The sequence below is a fragment of the Ambystoma mexicanum genome, chromosome 3q, assembly GCF_040938575.1.
Source record: "Ambystoma mexicanum isolate Mex_15411 chromosome 3q, UKY_AmexF1_1, whole genome shotgun sequence".
In the NCBI taxonomy this organism is placed as follows: Eukaryota; Metazoa; Chordata; class Amphibia; order Caudata; family Ambystomatidae; genus Ambystoma; species Ambystoma mexicanum.
In genome coordinates this window covers 1246286964-1246305113 of record NC_090926.1, presented here as the reverse complement: position 1 = coordinate 1246305113, position 18150 = coordinate 1246286964, and the positions used below count along the sequence as shown (strand labels likewise).

Below are 18150 nucleotides of genomic sequence, written 5' to 3'. Positions count from 1 at the left end.
TAGCCCTGACTTTGTGTGTGAGGGCAAGTGTTTTCAGGGATATTCTGTGCTTGACAGGTAGCCAGTGTAGGTTACGTCTGGTCTCAGATATGTGTGCTTTTTTGGGGATGTTTAGGGCAGCTCTGATTGCATTGTTTTGGATTACTTGTAGTTTATTAATATTTCTTTGGCTGGTGCCCAAGTAGAGGGCGTTACAGTAGTCTATTTTGGAGAGGACTAGAGCTCTCGCTAGAGTGATACAGTTGGGTGCGGAGATGAATGGTCTGCATGCGGTGATCAGCTTGCAAGTGTAAGCAGCTGATGACGCTACTGCGTTGGTTTGTTTAGAGAGAGATAAGGTAGCATCAATGTAAATACCAAGGGTTTTAGTGTTATTAGAGACTGAGATGAGATTGCCATCAATGGTAAATGCTTTGAATGAGGGGTTGAGATTTTTGAGTTTGGCATGTGTGCCCAGGATAATCAGCTCGGTTTTGTCGTCATTGAGACATAAGCCATGGTGTGCCATCCATGCTTGTATAACTGAGTAGATTTCATTAAGGGTCGTACTGTCTATTTCGTAGTCACCTGTGATAGGAAAGAGTATCTGGGTGTCGTCCGCGTAGTTGGTGTACGTGACACCCAGATAGTCTAAGATATCGAAGAGGGGTTTCGTGTATATGTTATAAAGTGTCGGGGACACGCATGAGCCTTGCGGTACACCACAAGGTACAGGGGCCGGCTCGGCGGAATCTGTAGGAGAGAAGACCCTCATGGTTCTGTTAGCCAGGAAGGAGCTGATCCATGCCGTGGCTGCGTCTGAGAAGTGGGCTGCAGATTTCAGGTGTTGGCAGAGTGTTTGATGGTTAACCAGATCAAACGCTGCTGATAGGTCAAGCAATAAAAGGAGTGCAAGTTTACCATGGTCTTTCAAGGTTTGGATCTGGGTGGTGAGGTCAATAAGTGCAGTTTCCGTACCGTGTCTTGGTCGAAAGCCTGATTGCCTGAGCCCTAAGAGGTTGTTGGCTTCTAGATAATCCTGTATTTGTAAGTAGGCTGCTCTGTCCAGTATTTTTAATAGGAAAGGTACCGTGGTTATAGGTCTGTAATTAGACGGGTTAGCTGGGTCAAGCGTGGGTTTTTTGAGGAGTGGAATGACCCAAGCGTCTTTAAGATTGTCGGGAACTATTCCAGATTTGAAAGAGGCATTGATAAGAGTGGTAATAAATGGCGCCAGATCGTGTGCAGCTGCTTTAACAATCGGGGCCGGGCAGGCATCGCCTTGGCAGTTTGAAGGTTTCAGTTTCCTGATGATGTTTTCTACTTCCCACGTTGAAAGGGGAGAGAAGCTGAAAGGTTTACAAGTCGTTTGGGAGGTTGGGGGTATGTTAGGCAGTTGTTTGTGGTTAGGGTCTACAGATAGCACAGATTTTTTTGCGTTAATTTTGGATTGTAGACAAGCTATTTTATCTAATAAGGCTTTCTGGATGTTGCTGCACCATAGTGCGTCAGTAATGCCTTTGTCAGTCGGGGCAATAGGGGATTCTAATTCTTTCAGTATTTTGAAGAGTTCTTTAGTATTGGATTCCGCTTGTGTAATCCTTTTGTTATAGGAGTCTTTTTTGGCTAGGAGTATGGCTTCTTTGTAGCTAGATGATGCTAAGGTTAGTTCAAATTTGTTCAGTGCTGTGGGATGTTTTTTCCAAAGTGCCTCAGCGGTTCTTTTGGCTTTACGTAGTTCTCTTAACTGTGGCGTGAACCATGTGTTGAGGTGACGCTGTGGTTTTGGTTTCCGCAGTTTTAGCGGGGCAATGGAGTCCAAAGCTTTAAGTATAGCCTGGTTGTAGGTGTCCACTAGAGCTGTGGGGTCTGCATCTGGATCAATGTTATTCAATATGGGGAGTAGTAGAGGTAGGAGTTTGTCGGGAGTAATGTCTTTCTTGTTTCTCGTGCGGATGGCAGGGGCGATGGTGGGCGCTGAGTGAGTATTGTTAGCTTTGATAGAAAAGGTTAGTTTGTGGTGGTCAGACCAGATGCATGGGTCATTAGATAGGAGGTCAATAGAGCAGTTGATGTGTGAGAGCCAGTCTAAAGATCTGCCTTTAATATGAGTAGGTTCATGGATGATGTGCGTGTGACCCAAATCAGATAATGAATTGGCTAAATCAAGGGCATTGGTGTCTTTAGGATCGTTGAGGCCGAGGTTAAAGTCCCCAAGTAGGATAGTTTGCGAGTTGGGTTTGGTGTTTATGGATATAAGTGATGCAATGTCCTCTGTGAAAGAAGCGATGGGTCCTGGTGGTCGATAAATGAGGTGCACGGTGGCCATGTGGTTGGGTGAGAGGGGTAGCTTAATTGACAAGGATTCGGCAGACGGGATTTGCGCATCTTGGATGATTTTGATGTCGAAGGTATTTCGGTATATGAAGGCAAGTCCACCTCCCTTTGTTTGAGTGGTGTTTCTGTCAGATCTTATGATGGCGTAATCATTAGGTATTGCGAGGGCAAGAGATGGGCCGGATGCGGTATTGAGCCAGGTTTCAGTGACTGCGAGGATATCAAGGTTTTCATAGGTTATAAAGTCAGCAATGTCGAGAGCGTGGGCAGGAAGAGACCTGGCATTCACTAGTGCTGCTTTGATGAGTTTATCTTTTTTGAAGTTTTTTTTTAAGTGTTGGAGGTGGATTGTCGGCTAGGTTGTTGATGTCAAAGGGGGGAGCAGCGTGATTATGGGCACGATGCGAGTGTTTTATGGTACGGGCTCTTAGTCTGGAGTTCCTGCTTAAGAAGCTAGGGTGATGAGAATATGGGTAGGTAGGTGAATTGGTTCGCATGTTCAGACTGGTATTTCTCTTCAGTAAGCTAGAGTGGTACGAGCCTGGGTGGGTATGTGGTCTAGTTCTGGAGTTCAGTCTAGAATTTCTGATGGTGATAGTACAGGGTTGGTTGGGTGTAGGTTTGGAGGCAAAGTGTTGTATCCAGAGTGCTGGATCATTCAAGTATAGATTTGTGGGTGTCATGGTGCTAGGCCTCAGGGAGGAGGTGGTGGGTGCCATGCCTAATCTAGTGGATGTGTATGGTTTAGAGTGTAGGTCAGGCTGGCTGGACCAATAGCTACTGTAAGTGTACAGTAGGTGTATGAGCGTTGATAGGTACCAATACATGATGTTTAAGATGATACTAGTACGCAAGGTGACGGGGGTGGTCTATTAGCGACCAAAAGGCACAACACAATGGTAAATGTGGTCAGATAGGTGACCAAAGGCACAACACAATGATAGATGTGGTCTAATAGGCGACCAAAAAGCACAACACAATGGCAAATGTGGTCAGATAGGTGACCAAAGGCACAACACAATGATAGATGTGGTCTAATAGGCGACCAAAAGGCACAACACAATGGCAAATGTGGTCAGATAGGCGACCAAAAGGCACAACACAATGGTAAATGTGGTCAGATAGGTGACCAAAGGCACAACACAATGATAGATGTGGTCTAATAGGCGACCCAAAAGCACAACACAATGGCAAATGTGGTCAGATAGGTGACCAAAGGCACAACACAATGATAGATGTGGTCTAATAGGCGACCAAAAGGCACAACACAATGGCAAATGTGGTCAGATAGGCGACCAAAAGGCACAACACAATGGTAAATGTGGTCAGATAGGTGACCAAAGGCACAACACAATGATAGATGTGGTCTAATAGGCGACCAAAAAGCACAACACAATGGCAAATGTGGTCAGATAGGCGACCAAAAGGCACAACACAATGGTAAATGTGGTCATAAGAAGCACAACATAAATGTGGTCTTCTATTGATCATGAGGCTTAAAGATGCAACACTCTCGGTAGCACACATGAGTGAAACAATACGCATGTGTCAATTAGGCATCGGGTCCCCTAAAACAGCAGTATTGGGCAACACAGCTGAAAGATGCAGGAATGAGACGGTACGATTTCAGCAGTGAAATGGTAGAGTAGATACAGCGGTTGTCAGCCAGTATGGGTGTACCATGTAACATGTATGCAGCAGTAACAGTACAGCACATGAATATAACAGCGTACCGTGAACATGAATATAACAGCGTACCGTACAGCAATACACAAATGGTTATAGGTCAGGGTGTATCCAACTATACGTTATGTACCAGAGACATCAACAGCAAGGGTATACAAGTTGATGGCACCTATGATCGTAACGGTACCTGGCTCGAACTAGGCATGATTATGCGGCACCTAGTGTTCGAGTGGAATAGGGGACGTGTGCATGTGGGCGCGGTTGGCACGAAGTATATGAGCATTGGGTGGGAGGCAATATCACTGTGAATAAAGGTTCAAAGGCACCAAAGAGGCGACAATGTTACCGTGTTGACGAGCAATAGTCTGTTCGAGCAGGGGTTCTGGCCGATGGCTTGATGGCCCGTGACAGGCTCGAGACAGGCAGAGGGCAGCCTTTGTGATGGTGTGCCTTCGTGATGTGGGCCGGCTCAATTTCGCCTGCCGGCTCACGATAGGTGCAAGAAGAACACCCGGCTACCAATCAGGGACTCAGGGTGAGCTTGGCAAAAAAAGGTGGAAGAAGGTACACCTTACAGCATACGGGCGGCCATCTTGAACTTGCCGACCTCGTGATAAATAATTGTGGCTCCAGCAAACATTTTGTTCAAAGTATGTTAATCATCGTTCTAAGGGCATCGGCATATATTATTGCGGATTACAAGTAAATATGCTTCTCAATCACGGCGTTCCGCCGTGTCGCTGCAAGTGGCATCTGGTAGCTGCACACACGAGTGCAATACAGCCCGGAGGCTTACCTTGCAGCTGCTTACTCGCGGCATCTGAGGCACTGCTCCTGCAGTGTTAGGGAGCTCCTGCTCCATCCAAATGATCCCTGCCCTGTATACAATCTCCTGGACTATGTGAGTGAGTGAGTGAGAATATTTAGCGAGCACTGAAAATGTGCTTTACCCGTGTTAATGTTCATTGACTATGCAGGGCTTCTCTGATGCAAGCTATTAAAGAGCACTCTTTATCATAATATTTAGAATGATTTTCCACGGGTTACTCCCAGTTTGAGGTCCCTTATGCAGAGGCTATAGCAAGAAATAGGAGAGCCCTTTTCTATGGAAGAATGCACAATCTTCCCAATGCACTGGTACACCCCATTTTGGCGCGGCCAGTTCAGTGCCGTGATCTTTGGGCACCAGCATGTTTGTGTGGGACAATACCCGTATTTTCATTTTTATAAAAAATGTAAAGTATTGGTCGTTCACGAACCCAGGCCTGCAGGACTCCGAGATAGAAAAGTCAACCACAAAGCCATAGAGATCGTATGGTTTCATGTGCACAAGTTACAGATATTAACCCAAGTCAGCCTGGATGCTTTGCTTGCCTTTTTCTGAAATATGACGTGGATTGATACATATATCTTGTGCTTATAAACACAGTAAGATATCTACAGCCTTGTGGTTCTATCTTCGATCTTGCAGTCCAGCTGGTTCAAGGCGGCAGTAATGCCTCCCTTTTTAATTTGATTAAAATAGTGACATTGTCGTGCCCAACTGGTCCAAAATGGGTCTTGCGGCCAAAAGTCTGCGCCAAACTGGCAGCACCAAAATGTCCTGCTCCGCAATGCACTCGTCAGTAGCTCACGTGCTTGTGTCTTCTGCCACCTGCTGGTTTTGTCATAGAACTGTCATTCAAAAGTTGAATAATGCTCTATATGCTTTAGTCATGCGTTCTGATAGAAATGTTGTGTACTGTGATAAATCACCACCCTAGTAGATTCAAAGAACAGAGGCATGTCCAGGTGCTACTGTCTGTGGTATCTAGGCCAGACCCCTAGAAGGAATGGAAAAAGGAAGAATTGAAAAAAAGGGGTTCAAGTAAAAAATAAAGTGCTTCAAACTGAGGCAGGGCAGGTTGAAGGCGGAAGGATGGATAGCTTGAGTGAATGTGATCTAGCCAAAAGCAGCTCTTCAGTCAGAATGACGGACATTAGGAGGGTGAATGTGTGTGAGGTGCGTTTCAGAGAACACTGTGCTTGGAAGGTCTTTCCATTGGCGCTTCTCGGCGTTTGAGCATGCATGAAGGCGTGACAGCTGCTTCTTTACTCTCTTCCTGGGGGTTGAGCTTGCATGAGGGGGTGACGGCTGCTTCTTTACTCTCTTCCTGGGGGTTGAGCTTGCATGAGGGGGTGACGGCTGCTTCTTTACTCTCTTCCTGGCGGTTGAGCTTGCATGAAGGTGTGACGGCTGCTTCTTTTCTCTGTTCCTGGCGGTTGAGCTTGCATGAAGGTGTGACAGCTGCTTCTTTACTCTCTTCCTGGCGGTTGAGCTTGCATGAAGCTGTGACGGCTGCTTCTTTTCTCTGTTCCTGGCGGTTGGGCTTGCATGAAGGCGTGACGGCTGCTTCTTTACTCTTCCTGGCGGTTGAGCTTGCATGAAGGTGTGATGGCTGCTTCATTTCGCTCTTCCTGGGGGTTGAGCTTGCATGAAGGCGTGACAGCTGCTTCTTTACTCTCTTCCTGGCGGTTGAGCTTGCATGAAGGCGTAACAGCTGCTTCTTTTCTCTCTTCCTGGCGGTTGAGCTTGCATGAGGGCGTGACGGCTTCTTCTTTTCTCTCTTCCTGGGGGTTGAGCTTGCATGAGGGCGTGACGGCTGCTTCTTTTCTCTCTTCCTGGCGGTTGAGCTTGCATGAGGGCGTGACGGCTGCTTCTTTTCTCTCTTCCTGGCGGTTGAGCTTGCATGAGGGCGTGACGGCTGCTTCTTTTCTCTTCCTGGTGGTATAGCTTGCATGAAGGCGTGACGGCTGCTTCTTTTCTCTGTTCCTGGTGGTTGAGCTTGCATGAAGGGGTGATGGCTGCTTCTTTTCTCTCTCCCTGGCGGTTGAGCTTGCATACGGCTGCTTCTTTTCTCTCTTCCTGGCGGTTGAGCTTGCATGAGGGCGTGACGGCTGCTTCTTTACTCTTCCTGGCGGTTGAGCTTGCATGAAGGTGTGATGGCTGCTTCTTTTCTCTCTTCCTGGCGGTTGAGCTTGCAAGAGGGCGTGACAGCTGCTTCTTTTCTCTCTTCCTGGTGGTTGAGCTTGCATGAAGGTGTGACGGCTGCATCTTTTCTCTGTTCCTGGCGGTTGGGCTTGCATGAAGGCGTGACGGCTGCTTCTTTACTCTTCCTGGCGGTTGAGCTTGCATGAAGGTGTGATGGCTGCTTCATTTCGCTCTTCCTGGGGGTTGAGCTTGCATGAAGGCGTGACAGCTGCTTCTTTACTCTCTTCCTGGCGGTTGAGCTTGCATGAGGGCGTGACGGCTGCTTCTTTTCTCTCTTCCTGGCGGTTGAGCATGCATGAAGGTGTGACAGCTGCTTCTTTACTCTCTTCCTGGCGGTTGAGCTTGCATGAAGGTGTGACAGCTGCTTCTTTACTCTCTTCCTGGCGGTTGAGCTTGCATATGGCTGCTTCTTTTCTCTCTTCCTGGCGGTTGAGCTTGCATGAAGGCGTGACGGCTGCTTCTTTACTCTCTTCCTGGCGGTTGAGCTTGCATGAAGGTGTGATGGCTGCTTCATTTCGCTCTTCCTGGGGGTTGAGCTTGCATGAAGGTGTGACGGCTGCTTCTTTTCTCTGTTCCTGGCGGTTGAGCTTGCATGAAGGCGTGACAGCTGCTTCTTTACTCTCTTCCTGGCGGTTGAGCTTGCATGAAGGCGTGACAGCTGCTTCTTTACTCTCTTCCTGGCGGTTGAGCTTGCATGAAGGCGTGACAGATGCTTCTTTTCTCTCTTCCTGGCGGTTGAGCTTGCATGAAGGCGTGACAGCTGCTTCTTTACTCTCTTCCTGGCGGTTGAGCTTGCATGAAGGCGTGACGGCTGCTTCTTTTCTCTCTTCCTGGCGGTTGAGCTTGCATGAGGGCGTGACGGCTGCTTCTTTTCTCTCTTCCTGGTGGTTGAGCTTGCATGAAGGTGTGACGGCTGCTTCTTTTCTCTGTTCCTGGCGGTTGGGCTTGCATGAAGGCGTGACGGCTGCTTCTTTACTCTTCCTGGCGGTTGAGCTTGCATGAAGGTGTGACGGCTGCTTCATTTCGCTCTTCCTGGGGGTTGAGCTTGCATGAAGGCGTGACAGCTGCTTCTTTACTCTCTTCCTGGCGGTTGAGCTTGCTTGAAGGCGTGACAGCGGCTTCTTTTCTCTCTTCCTGGCAGTTGAGCTTGCATGAGGGCGTGACGGCTGCTTCTTTTCTCTCTTCCTGGTGGTTGAGCTTGCATGAAGGTGTGACGGCTGCTTTTCTCTCTTCTGGCGGTTGAGCATGCATGAAGGCGTGACGGCTGCTTCTTTACTCTCTTCCTGGCGGTTGAGCTTGCATGAAGGTGTGATGGCTGCTTCATTTCGCTCTTCCTGGGGTTGAGCTTGCATGAAGGCCTGACAACTGCTTCTTTACTCTCTTCCTGGCGGTTGAGCTTGCATGAAGGTGTGACGGCTGCTTTTCTCTCTTCTGGCGGTTGAGCATGCATGAAGGCGTGACGGCTGCTTCTTTACTCTCTTCCTGGCGGTTGAGCTTGCATGAAGGTGTGATGGCTGCTTCATTTCGCTCTTCCTGGGGGTTGAGGCTTACGGCTGCTTCTTTTCTCTCTTCCTGGCGGTTGAGCTTGCATGAAGGTGTGACTGCTGCTTCACTTCGCTCTTCCTGGGGGTTGAGCTTGCATGAGGGCTGCTTCTTTTCTCTCTTCCTGGCGGTTGAGCTTGCATGAAGGTGTGACGGCTGCTTCTTTTCTCTGTTCCTGGCGGTTGAGCTTGCATGAAGGCGTGACGGCTGCTTCTTTACTCTTCCTGGCGGTTGAGCTTGCATGAAGGCGTGACAGCTGCTTCTTTACTCTCTTCCTGGCGGTTGAGCTTGCATGAAGGCGTGACAGCTGCTTCTTTACTCTCTTCCTGGCGGTTGAGCTTGCATGAAGGCGTGACAGCTGCTTCTTTTCTCTCTTCCTGGCGGTTGAGCTTGCATGAAGGCGTGACAGCTGCTTCTTTACTCTCTTCCTGGCGGTTGAGCTTGCATGAAGGCGTGACGGCTGCTTCTTTTCTCTCTTCCTGGCGGTTGAGCTTGCATGAGGGCGTGACGGCTGCTTCTTTTCTCTCTTCCTGGTGGTTGAGCTTGCATGAAGGTGTGACGGCTGCTTCTTTTCTCTGTTCCTGGCGGTTGGGCTTGCATGAAGGCGTGACGGCTGCTTCTTTACTCTTCCTGGCGGTTGAGCTTGCATGAAGGTGTGACGGCTGCTTCATTTCGCACTTCCTGGGGGTTGAGCTTGCATGAAGGCGTGACAGCTGCTTCTTTACTCTCTTCCTGGCGGTTGAGCTTGCTTGAAGGCGTGACAGCGGCTTCTTTTCTCTCTTCCTGGCAGTTGAGCTTGCATGAGGGCGTGACGGCTGCTTCTTTTCTCTCTTCCTGGTGGTTGAGCTTGCATGAAGGTGTGACGGCTGCTTTTCTCTCTTCTGGCGGTTGAGCATGCATGAAGGCGTGACGGCTGCTTCTTTACTCTCTTCCTGGCGGTTGAGCTTGCATGAAGGTGTGATGGCTGCTTCATTTCGCTCTTCCTGGGGTTGAGCTTGCATGAAGGCCTGACAACTGCTTCTTTACTCTCTTCCTGGCGGTTGAGCTTGCATGAAGGTGTGACGGCTGCTTTTCTCTCTTCTGGCGGTTGAGCATGCATGAAGGCGTGACGGCTGCTTCTTTACTCTCTTCCTGGCGGTTGAGCTTGCATGAAGGTGTGATGGCTGCTTCATTTCGCTCTTCCTGGGGGTTGAGGCTTACGGCTGCTTCTTTTCTCTCTTCCTGGCGGTTGAGCTTGCATGAAGGTGTGACTGCTGCTTCACTTCGCTCTTCCTGGGGGTTGAGCTTGCATGAGGGCTGCTTCTTTTCTCTCTTCCTGGCGGTTGAGCTTGCATGAAGGTGTGACGGCTGCTTCTTTTCTCTGTTCCTGGCGGTTGAGCTTGCATGAAGGCGTGACGGCTGCTTCTTTACTCTTCCTGGCGGTTGAGCTTGCATGAAGGTGTGATGGCTGCTTCATTTCGCTCTTCCTGGGGGTTGAGCTTGCATGAAGGCCTGACAACTGCTTCTTTACTCTCTTCCTGGCGGTTGAGCTTGCATGAAGGTGTGACGGCTGCTTCATTTCGCTCTTCCTGGGGGTTGAGCATGCATGAAGGCGTGACAGCTGCTTCTTTACTCTCTTCCTGGGGGTTGAGCATGCATGAAGGCGTGACAGCTGCTTCTTTACTTTCTTCCTGGCGGTTGAGCTTGCATGAAGGTGTGATGGCTGCTTCATTTCGCTCTTCCTGGGGTTGAGCTTGCATGAGGGCGTGATGGCTGCTTCTTTTCTCTCTTCCTGGCGGTTGAGCTTGCATGAAGGTGTGACGGCTGCTTCTTTTCTCTGTTCCTGGCGGTTGAGCTTGCATGAAGGCGTGACGGCTGCTTCTTTACTCTCTTCCTGGCGGTTGAGCTTGCATGAAGGTGTGATGGCTGCTTCATTTCGCTCTTCTTGGGGGTTGGGCATGCATGAAGGCGTGACGGCTGCTTCTTTTCTCTCTTCCTGGCGGTTGAGCATGTGTGACGGCTGCTTATTTTTCTCTCTTCCTGGTGGCTGAGCATGCATGAAGGTGTGACGGCTGCTTTTCTCTCTTCCTGGCGGTTGAGCATGCATGAAGGCGTGACAGCTGCTTCTTTTCTCTGTTCCTGGCAGCTCAGCTTGCATGAAGGTGTGACGGCTGCTTCATTTCGCTCTTCCTGGGGGGTTGAGCTTGCCTGAAGGCGTGACGGCTGCTTCTTTTCTCTCTTCCTGGCAGCTCAGCATGCATGAAGGCGCAAGGCTGCTTCTTTTCTCTCTTCCTGGTGGTTGAGCTTGCATGAAGGCGTGACGGCTGCTTCATTTCGCTCTTGCTGGCAGTTGATCTTGCATGAGGCGTGATGGCTGCTTCTTTACTCTCTTCCTGGCGGTTGATCTTGCATGAAGGCGTGATGGCTGCTTTTTTTTCTCTCTTCCTGGCGGTTGAGCATGCATGAAGGTGTGACGGCTGCTTTTCTCTCTTCCTGGCGGTTGAGCTTGCATGAGGGCGTGACGGCTGCTGCTTTTCTCTCTTCCTGGCGGTTGATCTTGCATGAAGGCGTGATGGCTGCTTTTTTTTCTCTTCCTGGCGGTTGAACTTACATAAAGGTGTGACTGCTGCTTCTTTTCTCTCTTCCTGGTGGTTGAACTTACATGAAGGCGTGATGGCTGCTTTTTTTCTCTCTTCCTGGCGGTTGAGCATGCATGAAGGCGTGATGGCTGCTTTTCTCTCTTCCTGGGGGTTGAGCTTGCATGAAGGCGTGATGGCTGCTTCTTTTCTCTTCCTGGCGGTTGAACTTGCATGAAGGTGCGACGGCTGCTTCTTTTCTCTCTTCCTGGCGGTTGAACTTGCATGAAGGTGTGACGGCTGCTTCTTTTCTCTCTCCCTATCACAGGTGGTTCTTCGACACGGTGGGACAGCCGCGCTCCTCCTGGCCGGTGCTGCTGAACGGTTTTGCCATGATGGCGGTCTTCTTCCTGGTCCGCATCGCTGTCATCCCCTGGTACTACCGCGAGTCCTTCGCCACCATCGGCAGTGAGGCTTACGAGCGTCTGGGTACGGGGCCACAGGTGGCCTGGTTCGTGTCCAGCGGTATCCTGGATGTGCTCAACGTGTTCTGGATGTACAAGATTATGCGTGGCTTCCTGAAGGTGGTGCGCAAGGAGCGGCCTCGGGAGAAGGCCCGGAAGGAGCATGCCGGCTGATGTGTTTGCGACCTGCAAAGGGGGTCTGGGGGTTGCTCCCCTTTCCCGGCCTCTGTTGGACTCTGCAGAATGGCAACCTCTGACCTCAGGACTTTACTGGCTATCAACCGATAACTGGGCAAAAGACGTTCTGGTGATGTCATAGGCTTGCGCCGGCCACCCGGGCCATCCGCACTAAGGCTGTGAGGCCCAGACAGCTTCAGGTGCTGAGCAGTTTTAAAATTGAGATGTTTCTGCTGCTTTTAAAAAGACATATATTTTTCTCCATTTTTGGGGCCTGTGTGGCTCAATGCTTTGGCACAGTGTTCAAGCTCCACCATCTCTTGATTGGTGCCAAGGGGCGATGCGATACGTGCTGGCCGCACCAGTCGCTGCAGTGCGAGGGGCTGCCAGGTCCTGGCCCATAAATATGAAACCGAATACATCACCCTCTAAAACCAACTCCAAGGGACACTGTTTGCTGGCACTGTCAGCATGGAGGCCCAGCAGAGAGTAGGAGTGGAAACTGAAATCCTGTATCCCTCAAAAATGCCATGACGTGGCGGACGAGCTTCCTTCCTGCCCCACACGTGTGTGTGTGTGTGTGTGTGTGTGTGAGACAAGCTTGCACTATTGCTGCCTGTGCTCTGTGTGAAGCTTGCCCTTTCACTGTCCATTGTAAGTGGTGAATTTGTGAAGTTTGCACTGTCGTTGTCTGCTGCAGTGTCTCTCATTTAGTGTTAGCAAGCTCTAGGCAAAGTCCCCTGTCAAATCAGTAGATGGCAGCCCCGTCCAAAGAGGAGACCGTGCCCCATAAACCCCTGGTCCTGCTGGGTTGTAGGGCAGTGCTCTTGAAAACATGAACACAACTCTAATATCCGGCCAACACCATTCTAAAATAAAAGTATATGGCAATAAAGACTCAAAGTCAAGAAAAGCGCCTTCAAACTCAGACTACAAGTAGTTCTCTGCTGATGCTCCTGTGTGGGTCTTTGGCAGGAAGACTTGAACTTGTGGTCAGGGACCCGGGACCACCTGTGATGGCCAGGCTGGGCAAGGGTGGCCCTTGTGAAGAAGCTCCTTTCGGGCCAAGTCTCTGGGTCCACCTAGACCTATAGTGGCTGGCTCTTTGGGGGAGGAGGGGGGATCTAATGCACCAGAGCCAGTCGCGGTTGTGAAGTCTCCGAGTGGTAGTTTTCCTCGTACCACCAGGATATTGTGGGCTACTAAAGAGAGGTTTTGAAGACTTATTGCAAACCTTCACACACTGTTTTGTTAGGAATGCATTTCTCCCCAGGTGTTTTCATGGGCAATCGGAGACCGCGGTGATGGCGGCATCTTTTAGCACAAGGTGCCGGGAAGAGCGCCTGGACCCTTGTAATATCCCTGGACGGGGAACAGGCCTCTAAAGCTGGTGTAGGGAGGAGCTCTGGAGAGGTCCTCATGGTGGGAACCAACCTTCTCCCTGTAAACCCTCCGCTGAGAGGCCACCTGGTCACTCACGCTGGGCCAGATCTGCAGTCCCCCGGTGGTACACGCCCGAGTAAATGTGAGCAAGGATTCTCAGTATTGCACAGGGAGGTTGCGTGGGTAAAAGGGGCATCCTGTACCAATCTCATGCAGGCTCTCCATCCAGGGCCGCCCTCTTCCCAGGGTGAAAGAATTGAAGTGGAAGTTCAAGGGAGGCCTGGCAAAAGTCCTGGCCGCCCGAGAGATCTGGCCCCTTGGCTCGTCCACCCAAGCCTTCCGGAGTCCCCTAGGCTAGGAGGCAGGCTGGCCCCCCTGCCTGTTGCCCCCCCCCCCCCACCCGTAGCCCCCGCAGGATGCATCTCCAGCCTGGTGCTCCGACCCTCGAGGTTACATAGGAAGGCCAGTTGCCCCCTGAACTGGACCCCTCACAATTGCGCCCCATCCCACTGAACCACTCGGGCTGGGCGGGCCATCGAGGCCCTGGACGATCCGGGTCACACATCTGGTGGCCAGCCAAGAGCCGTTCCTTATGCCCGCGGCACCAGTGACCCCTAAATACATGCCATTTTGCTTTTCCTGGGGCAGGACGGAGTGCATGCCTTTCCTGTTGGGTGGGGCTGGAGGAGCCATGACTCCCTCGACCCCGCCAGTACCTCTAGCCCCCTTCGCTATCTCCACTTACCCACGCTACCATCCACCGATCCGGACCACCCCGCTCCAAGTGCAAGCAGCACCGTTATCTGTGATTCTAGCCCCCTTTCACCTTCCCAAACCCACACCATCATTCACAATTCTCCCCCGCCTTGCCACGAGTGCTGCAGCCCCCAGCTCCCGGGCCACCACCCACAAACAATAAGGGCGCAAACACCCCCTCCCCAAAATGCCCCCAAGCCTCTGTGCCCCAGCCAGACCCTTTTCTCTGTGCCCCAGCCAGACCCTTTTCTCTGTGCCCCAGCCAGACCCTTTTCTCTGTGCCCTCAGCCAGACCCTTTTCTCTGTGCCCTCAGCCAGACCCTTTTCTCTGTGCCCCAGCCAGACCCTTTTCTCTGTGCCCTCAGCCAGACCCTTTTCTCTGTGCCCTCAGCCAGCTCCTTTTCTCTGTGCCCTCAGCCAGCTCCTCTTCCCTGTGCCCTCAGCCAGCTCATTTTCCCTGTGCCCTCAGCCAGCTCCTTTTCTCTCTGCCCTCGGCCAGCTCCTTTTCTCTCTGCCCTCGGCCAGCACCTTTTCTCTGTGCCCTAAGCCAACCCCTTTTCTCTCTGCCCTCAGGCAGCACCTTTTGTCTGTGTCCCCACCCAGCTCCTTTTCTCTGTGCCCACAGCCAGACCATTTTCTATGTGCCCCAGCCAACCCCTTTTCTCTGTGCCCTCAGCCAGACCCTTTTCTCTGTGCCCTCAGCCAGACCCTTTTCTCTGTGCCCTCAGCCAGACCCTTTTCTATGTGCCCTCAACCAGCTCCTTTTCTCTGTGCCCTCAGCCAGCTCCTCTTCTCTGTGCCCTCAGCCAGCTCCTTTTCTCTGTGCCCTCAGCCAGCTCCTCTTCCCTGTGCCCTCAGCCAGCTCCTCTTCCCTGTGCCCTCAACCAGCTCCTTTTCCCTGTACCCTCAGCCAGCTCCGTTTCTCTGTGCCCTCAGCCAGCTCCGTTTCTCTGTGCCCTCAGCCAGCTCCTCTTCCCTGTGCCCTCAACCAGCTCCTCTTCCCTGTGCCCTCAACCAGCTCCTCTTACCTGTGCCCTCAACCAGCTCCGTTTCTCTGTGCCCTCAGCCAGCTCCTTTTCTCTGTGCCCTCAGCCAGCTCCTTTTCTCTGTGCCCTCAGCCAGCTCCTTTTCTCTGTGCCCTCAGCCAGCTCCTTTTCTCTGTGCTTTCAGCCAGCTCCGTTTCTCTGTGCCCTCAGCCAGCTCCTTTTCTCTGTGCCCTCAGCCAGCTCCTTTTCTCTGTGCCCTCAGCCAGCTCCTTTTCTCTGTGCCCTCAACCAGCTCCTCTTCCCTGTGCCCTCAACCAGCTCCTCTTCCCTGTGCCCTCAACCAGCTCCTTTTCCCTGTACCCTCAACCAGCTCCTTTTCTCTGTGCCCTCAGCCAGCTCCTTTTCTCTGTGCCCTCAGCCAGCTCCTTTTCTCTGTGCTTTCAGCCTGCTCCTTTTCTCTGTGCTTTCAGCCTGCTCCTTTTCTCTGTGCCCTAAGCCAACCCCTTTTCTCTGTGCCCTCAGGCAACCCCTTTTGTCTGTGTCCCCACCCAGCTCCTTTTCTCTGTGCCCACAGCCAGACCATTTTCTATGTGCCCTAAGCCAACCCCTTTTCTATGTGCCCTCAACCAGTTCCTTTTCTATGTGCCCTTAGCCATCTCCTTTTCACTGTGGCCCCAGCTAGTCCTTTATCTCTGGAGTCCCTACCCAACCCCTGTTCCTCGGGGCCCCCAGCCATCCCCTTTTCTTTGGGACCGCAACCAGCCCCTTTCCTCGGCGCCAGCCTCTGGCCCTGATTTTCCCCCTCCCACCTTTGCACAGCCATTTCCGTGGCTTGGCCCTTGTCGGCCCTAAGAGCCAGGCGCAGTGGCTCGGCCCTTGCTCAGAGATCACTGGCTCTCCCACGGCCCTGGGGGGTGGGGTGGGGGTGTGTCTGTGTGTGTGTCTGTGTGTCTTGCCCCCATGCCGCCCACGGCGCACCGGAAGGACTTCAGTTTCCAGCCCTGCCCCCTAGAACTGCTCCATCGTGGACTGTAGCTTGGCTCTGCGGCCAGCAGACGGAGTGTTGTGTGGCACTTCATGGCAGTCACTGGCTGCTCCTGTTGCCCAGGGGGGAGGGGGAGTCCAGACACTCCTGTTCATTTAGAAACGGCCCTTTTCTTCTGTTGCAAAGACAAGACGCCTTCCTGTGCAGAAGACCCGCACAGCATAAACTGTGGCTGTGGGGGGCTGGGTGCCCACGTGGTGGGATCCCGCAGGGGGACCTCTTATTGGGGTGGGACAGTGGTCCGAATCCCCCTCCGGGGTGACCTAACGGAAAGGATAAAGCCCCTGAAAGCAGCCAGAGGAAGGGTTTCTAACCTGCAGCAAAGCTCTAGGAGGAAAAGAATGCCCCCCCCCCCCAAGTCGCTCTGAGCACAGACCCCCCCCCTCCAGCATGCACTCTGCACCCACCACCGCCCAGAAAACAGATCCACTAGTTGCAATGTGAAGGGTTTCTCCGCTGACATCTCTAGGGACCACCCCGGCTCCGAGCGCACGAGGTCGAGGCACTCCTTTACTTTAGATGGCAGCCAGGGACGCACGCGCACGCAGTGAGTGGCACCTCCTCGCACCGTATCATTTATGAACGGAGTAGACGATTGATGCGGGTCTGACAGCCCGAGCATAGGGTTTTGCGCAGATAAGAGAGTGGGATGGTGAGAGGCCGGCTAGATGCGTCCCCGTGCACAGTGTATGGGCAACATGTGGTGGGATATTGGCACACCGAAAATGGTGCGAGGAGCCATGCCCCTTTCCCTGACATGTCGGACTTTGCTTTTGTGTCTCCCATTCGCCTTCTTCTCTAGGAAAGACATAGTGAACACAGCTGCGATATCGCCTTCTTAACTTCAGCAGGTTTGAGGCCAGAATTGTTTTTTTTTGTTTGCCTCAACAGTTTACAGCATTTTGGACACACTGGCATGTCTAGCGAACCCCCACTCACTGTCCCCCATGCCAACTCTTTGCAAAATGCAGACTCATTCTAAGTGGAGCCCCTACCAGGGTTGTGTCACTTTCCTCCAGGCCCTCGGCCTCTCACTCGCAGCTTTTACCCAGAAGGGTTTTTCATTTCTGTGGGTAGCAGCTGCAGTCACTCCCCTGGGACCTGTGCCTGTTGTTACCGGACCCTGGGTTAGAAGCCCATTGCCCCAGAGTTCTGCAAGATCCAATGGAGCTGAACCCGACCCAGCCTGTCAACTCTTTCTGGGGTGTGTCCACACTGGAGCTTTAGGGCATGTCATGACACCGCTGATGGCCCTGTGGTACAGTCAGTAATGTCATGATGTTCCCGACGACTCTGTGGTACAGGCAGTAAAGTCATGACGCTGTGGTGCTGTCAGTAACGTCATGATGCTGCTGATGGCACTGGAGTACACTTGGTAACATCGCGATGCTGCTGATGGCCCTTGGTTACAGTCAGTAACATGATGATGCTGCTGATGATGCTGTGGTGCAGTCAGTAACATCCTGACGCTGCTGATGGCATAGTGGTACAGTCAGTAATGTCATGATGCTGTGGTGTTGTCAGTAACGCCATGACGCTGCTGATGGCACAGTGGTACAGTCAGTAACATCATGACACTGTGGTGCTGTCAGTAATGTCATGACGCTGCTGGTGGCACAGTGGTACAGTCAGTAATGTCATGACGCTGTGGTGCTGTCAGTAACGCCATGACGCTGCTGATGGCACAGTGGTACAGTCAGTAACATCATGACACTGTGGTGCTGTCATTAATGTCATGAAGCTGCTGGTGGCACAGTGGTACAGTCAGTAATGTCATGACGCTGTGGTGCTGTCAGTAACACCATGACGCTGCTGATGGTACAGTGGTACAGTCAGTAACATCATGACACTGTGGTGCTGTCAGTAATGTCATGACGCTGCTGGTGGCACAGTGGTACAGTCAGTAATGTCATGACACTGTGGTGCTGTCAGTAATGTCATGACGCTGCTGGTGGCACAGTGGTACAGTCAGTAACATCATGACACTGTGGTGCTGTCAGTAATGTCATGACGCTGCTGGTGGCACCGTGGTACAGTCAATAATGTCATGATGCTGTCAGTAACGCCATGACGCTGCTGATGGCACAGTGAGTAACATCATGACACTGTGGTGCTGTCAGTAACGTCATGATGCTGCTGATGGCACTGGAGTACACTTGGTAACATCGCGATGCTGCTGATGGCCCTTGGTTACAGTCAGTAACATGAT

The 18150-nt window shown here is 51.8% G+C and overlaps 1 protein-coding gene across 1 annotated transcript in view; it reads left to right on the top strand.

Moving 5' to 3' along the window:
• Nucleotides 1-12035, top strand: part of LOC138447824 (TLC domain-containing protein 4-A-like) — a 332257-nt gene extending 320222 nt beyond the window's left edge. Inside the window, exon 7 of the mRNA XM_069604211.1 lies at nucleotides 11459-12035. Coding sequence (XP_069460312.1) covers nucleotides 11459-11768 — 310 coding nt within the window. The 3' untranslated portion in view covers nucleotides 11769-12035. The remainder of the gene's footprint in view (nucleotides 1-11458) is intronic.
• The last annotated feature ends 6115 nt before the right edge of the window (nucleotides 12036-18150 follow it).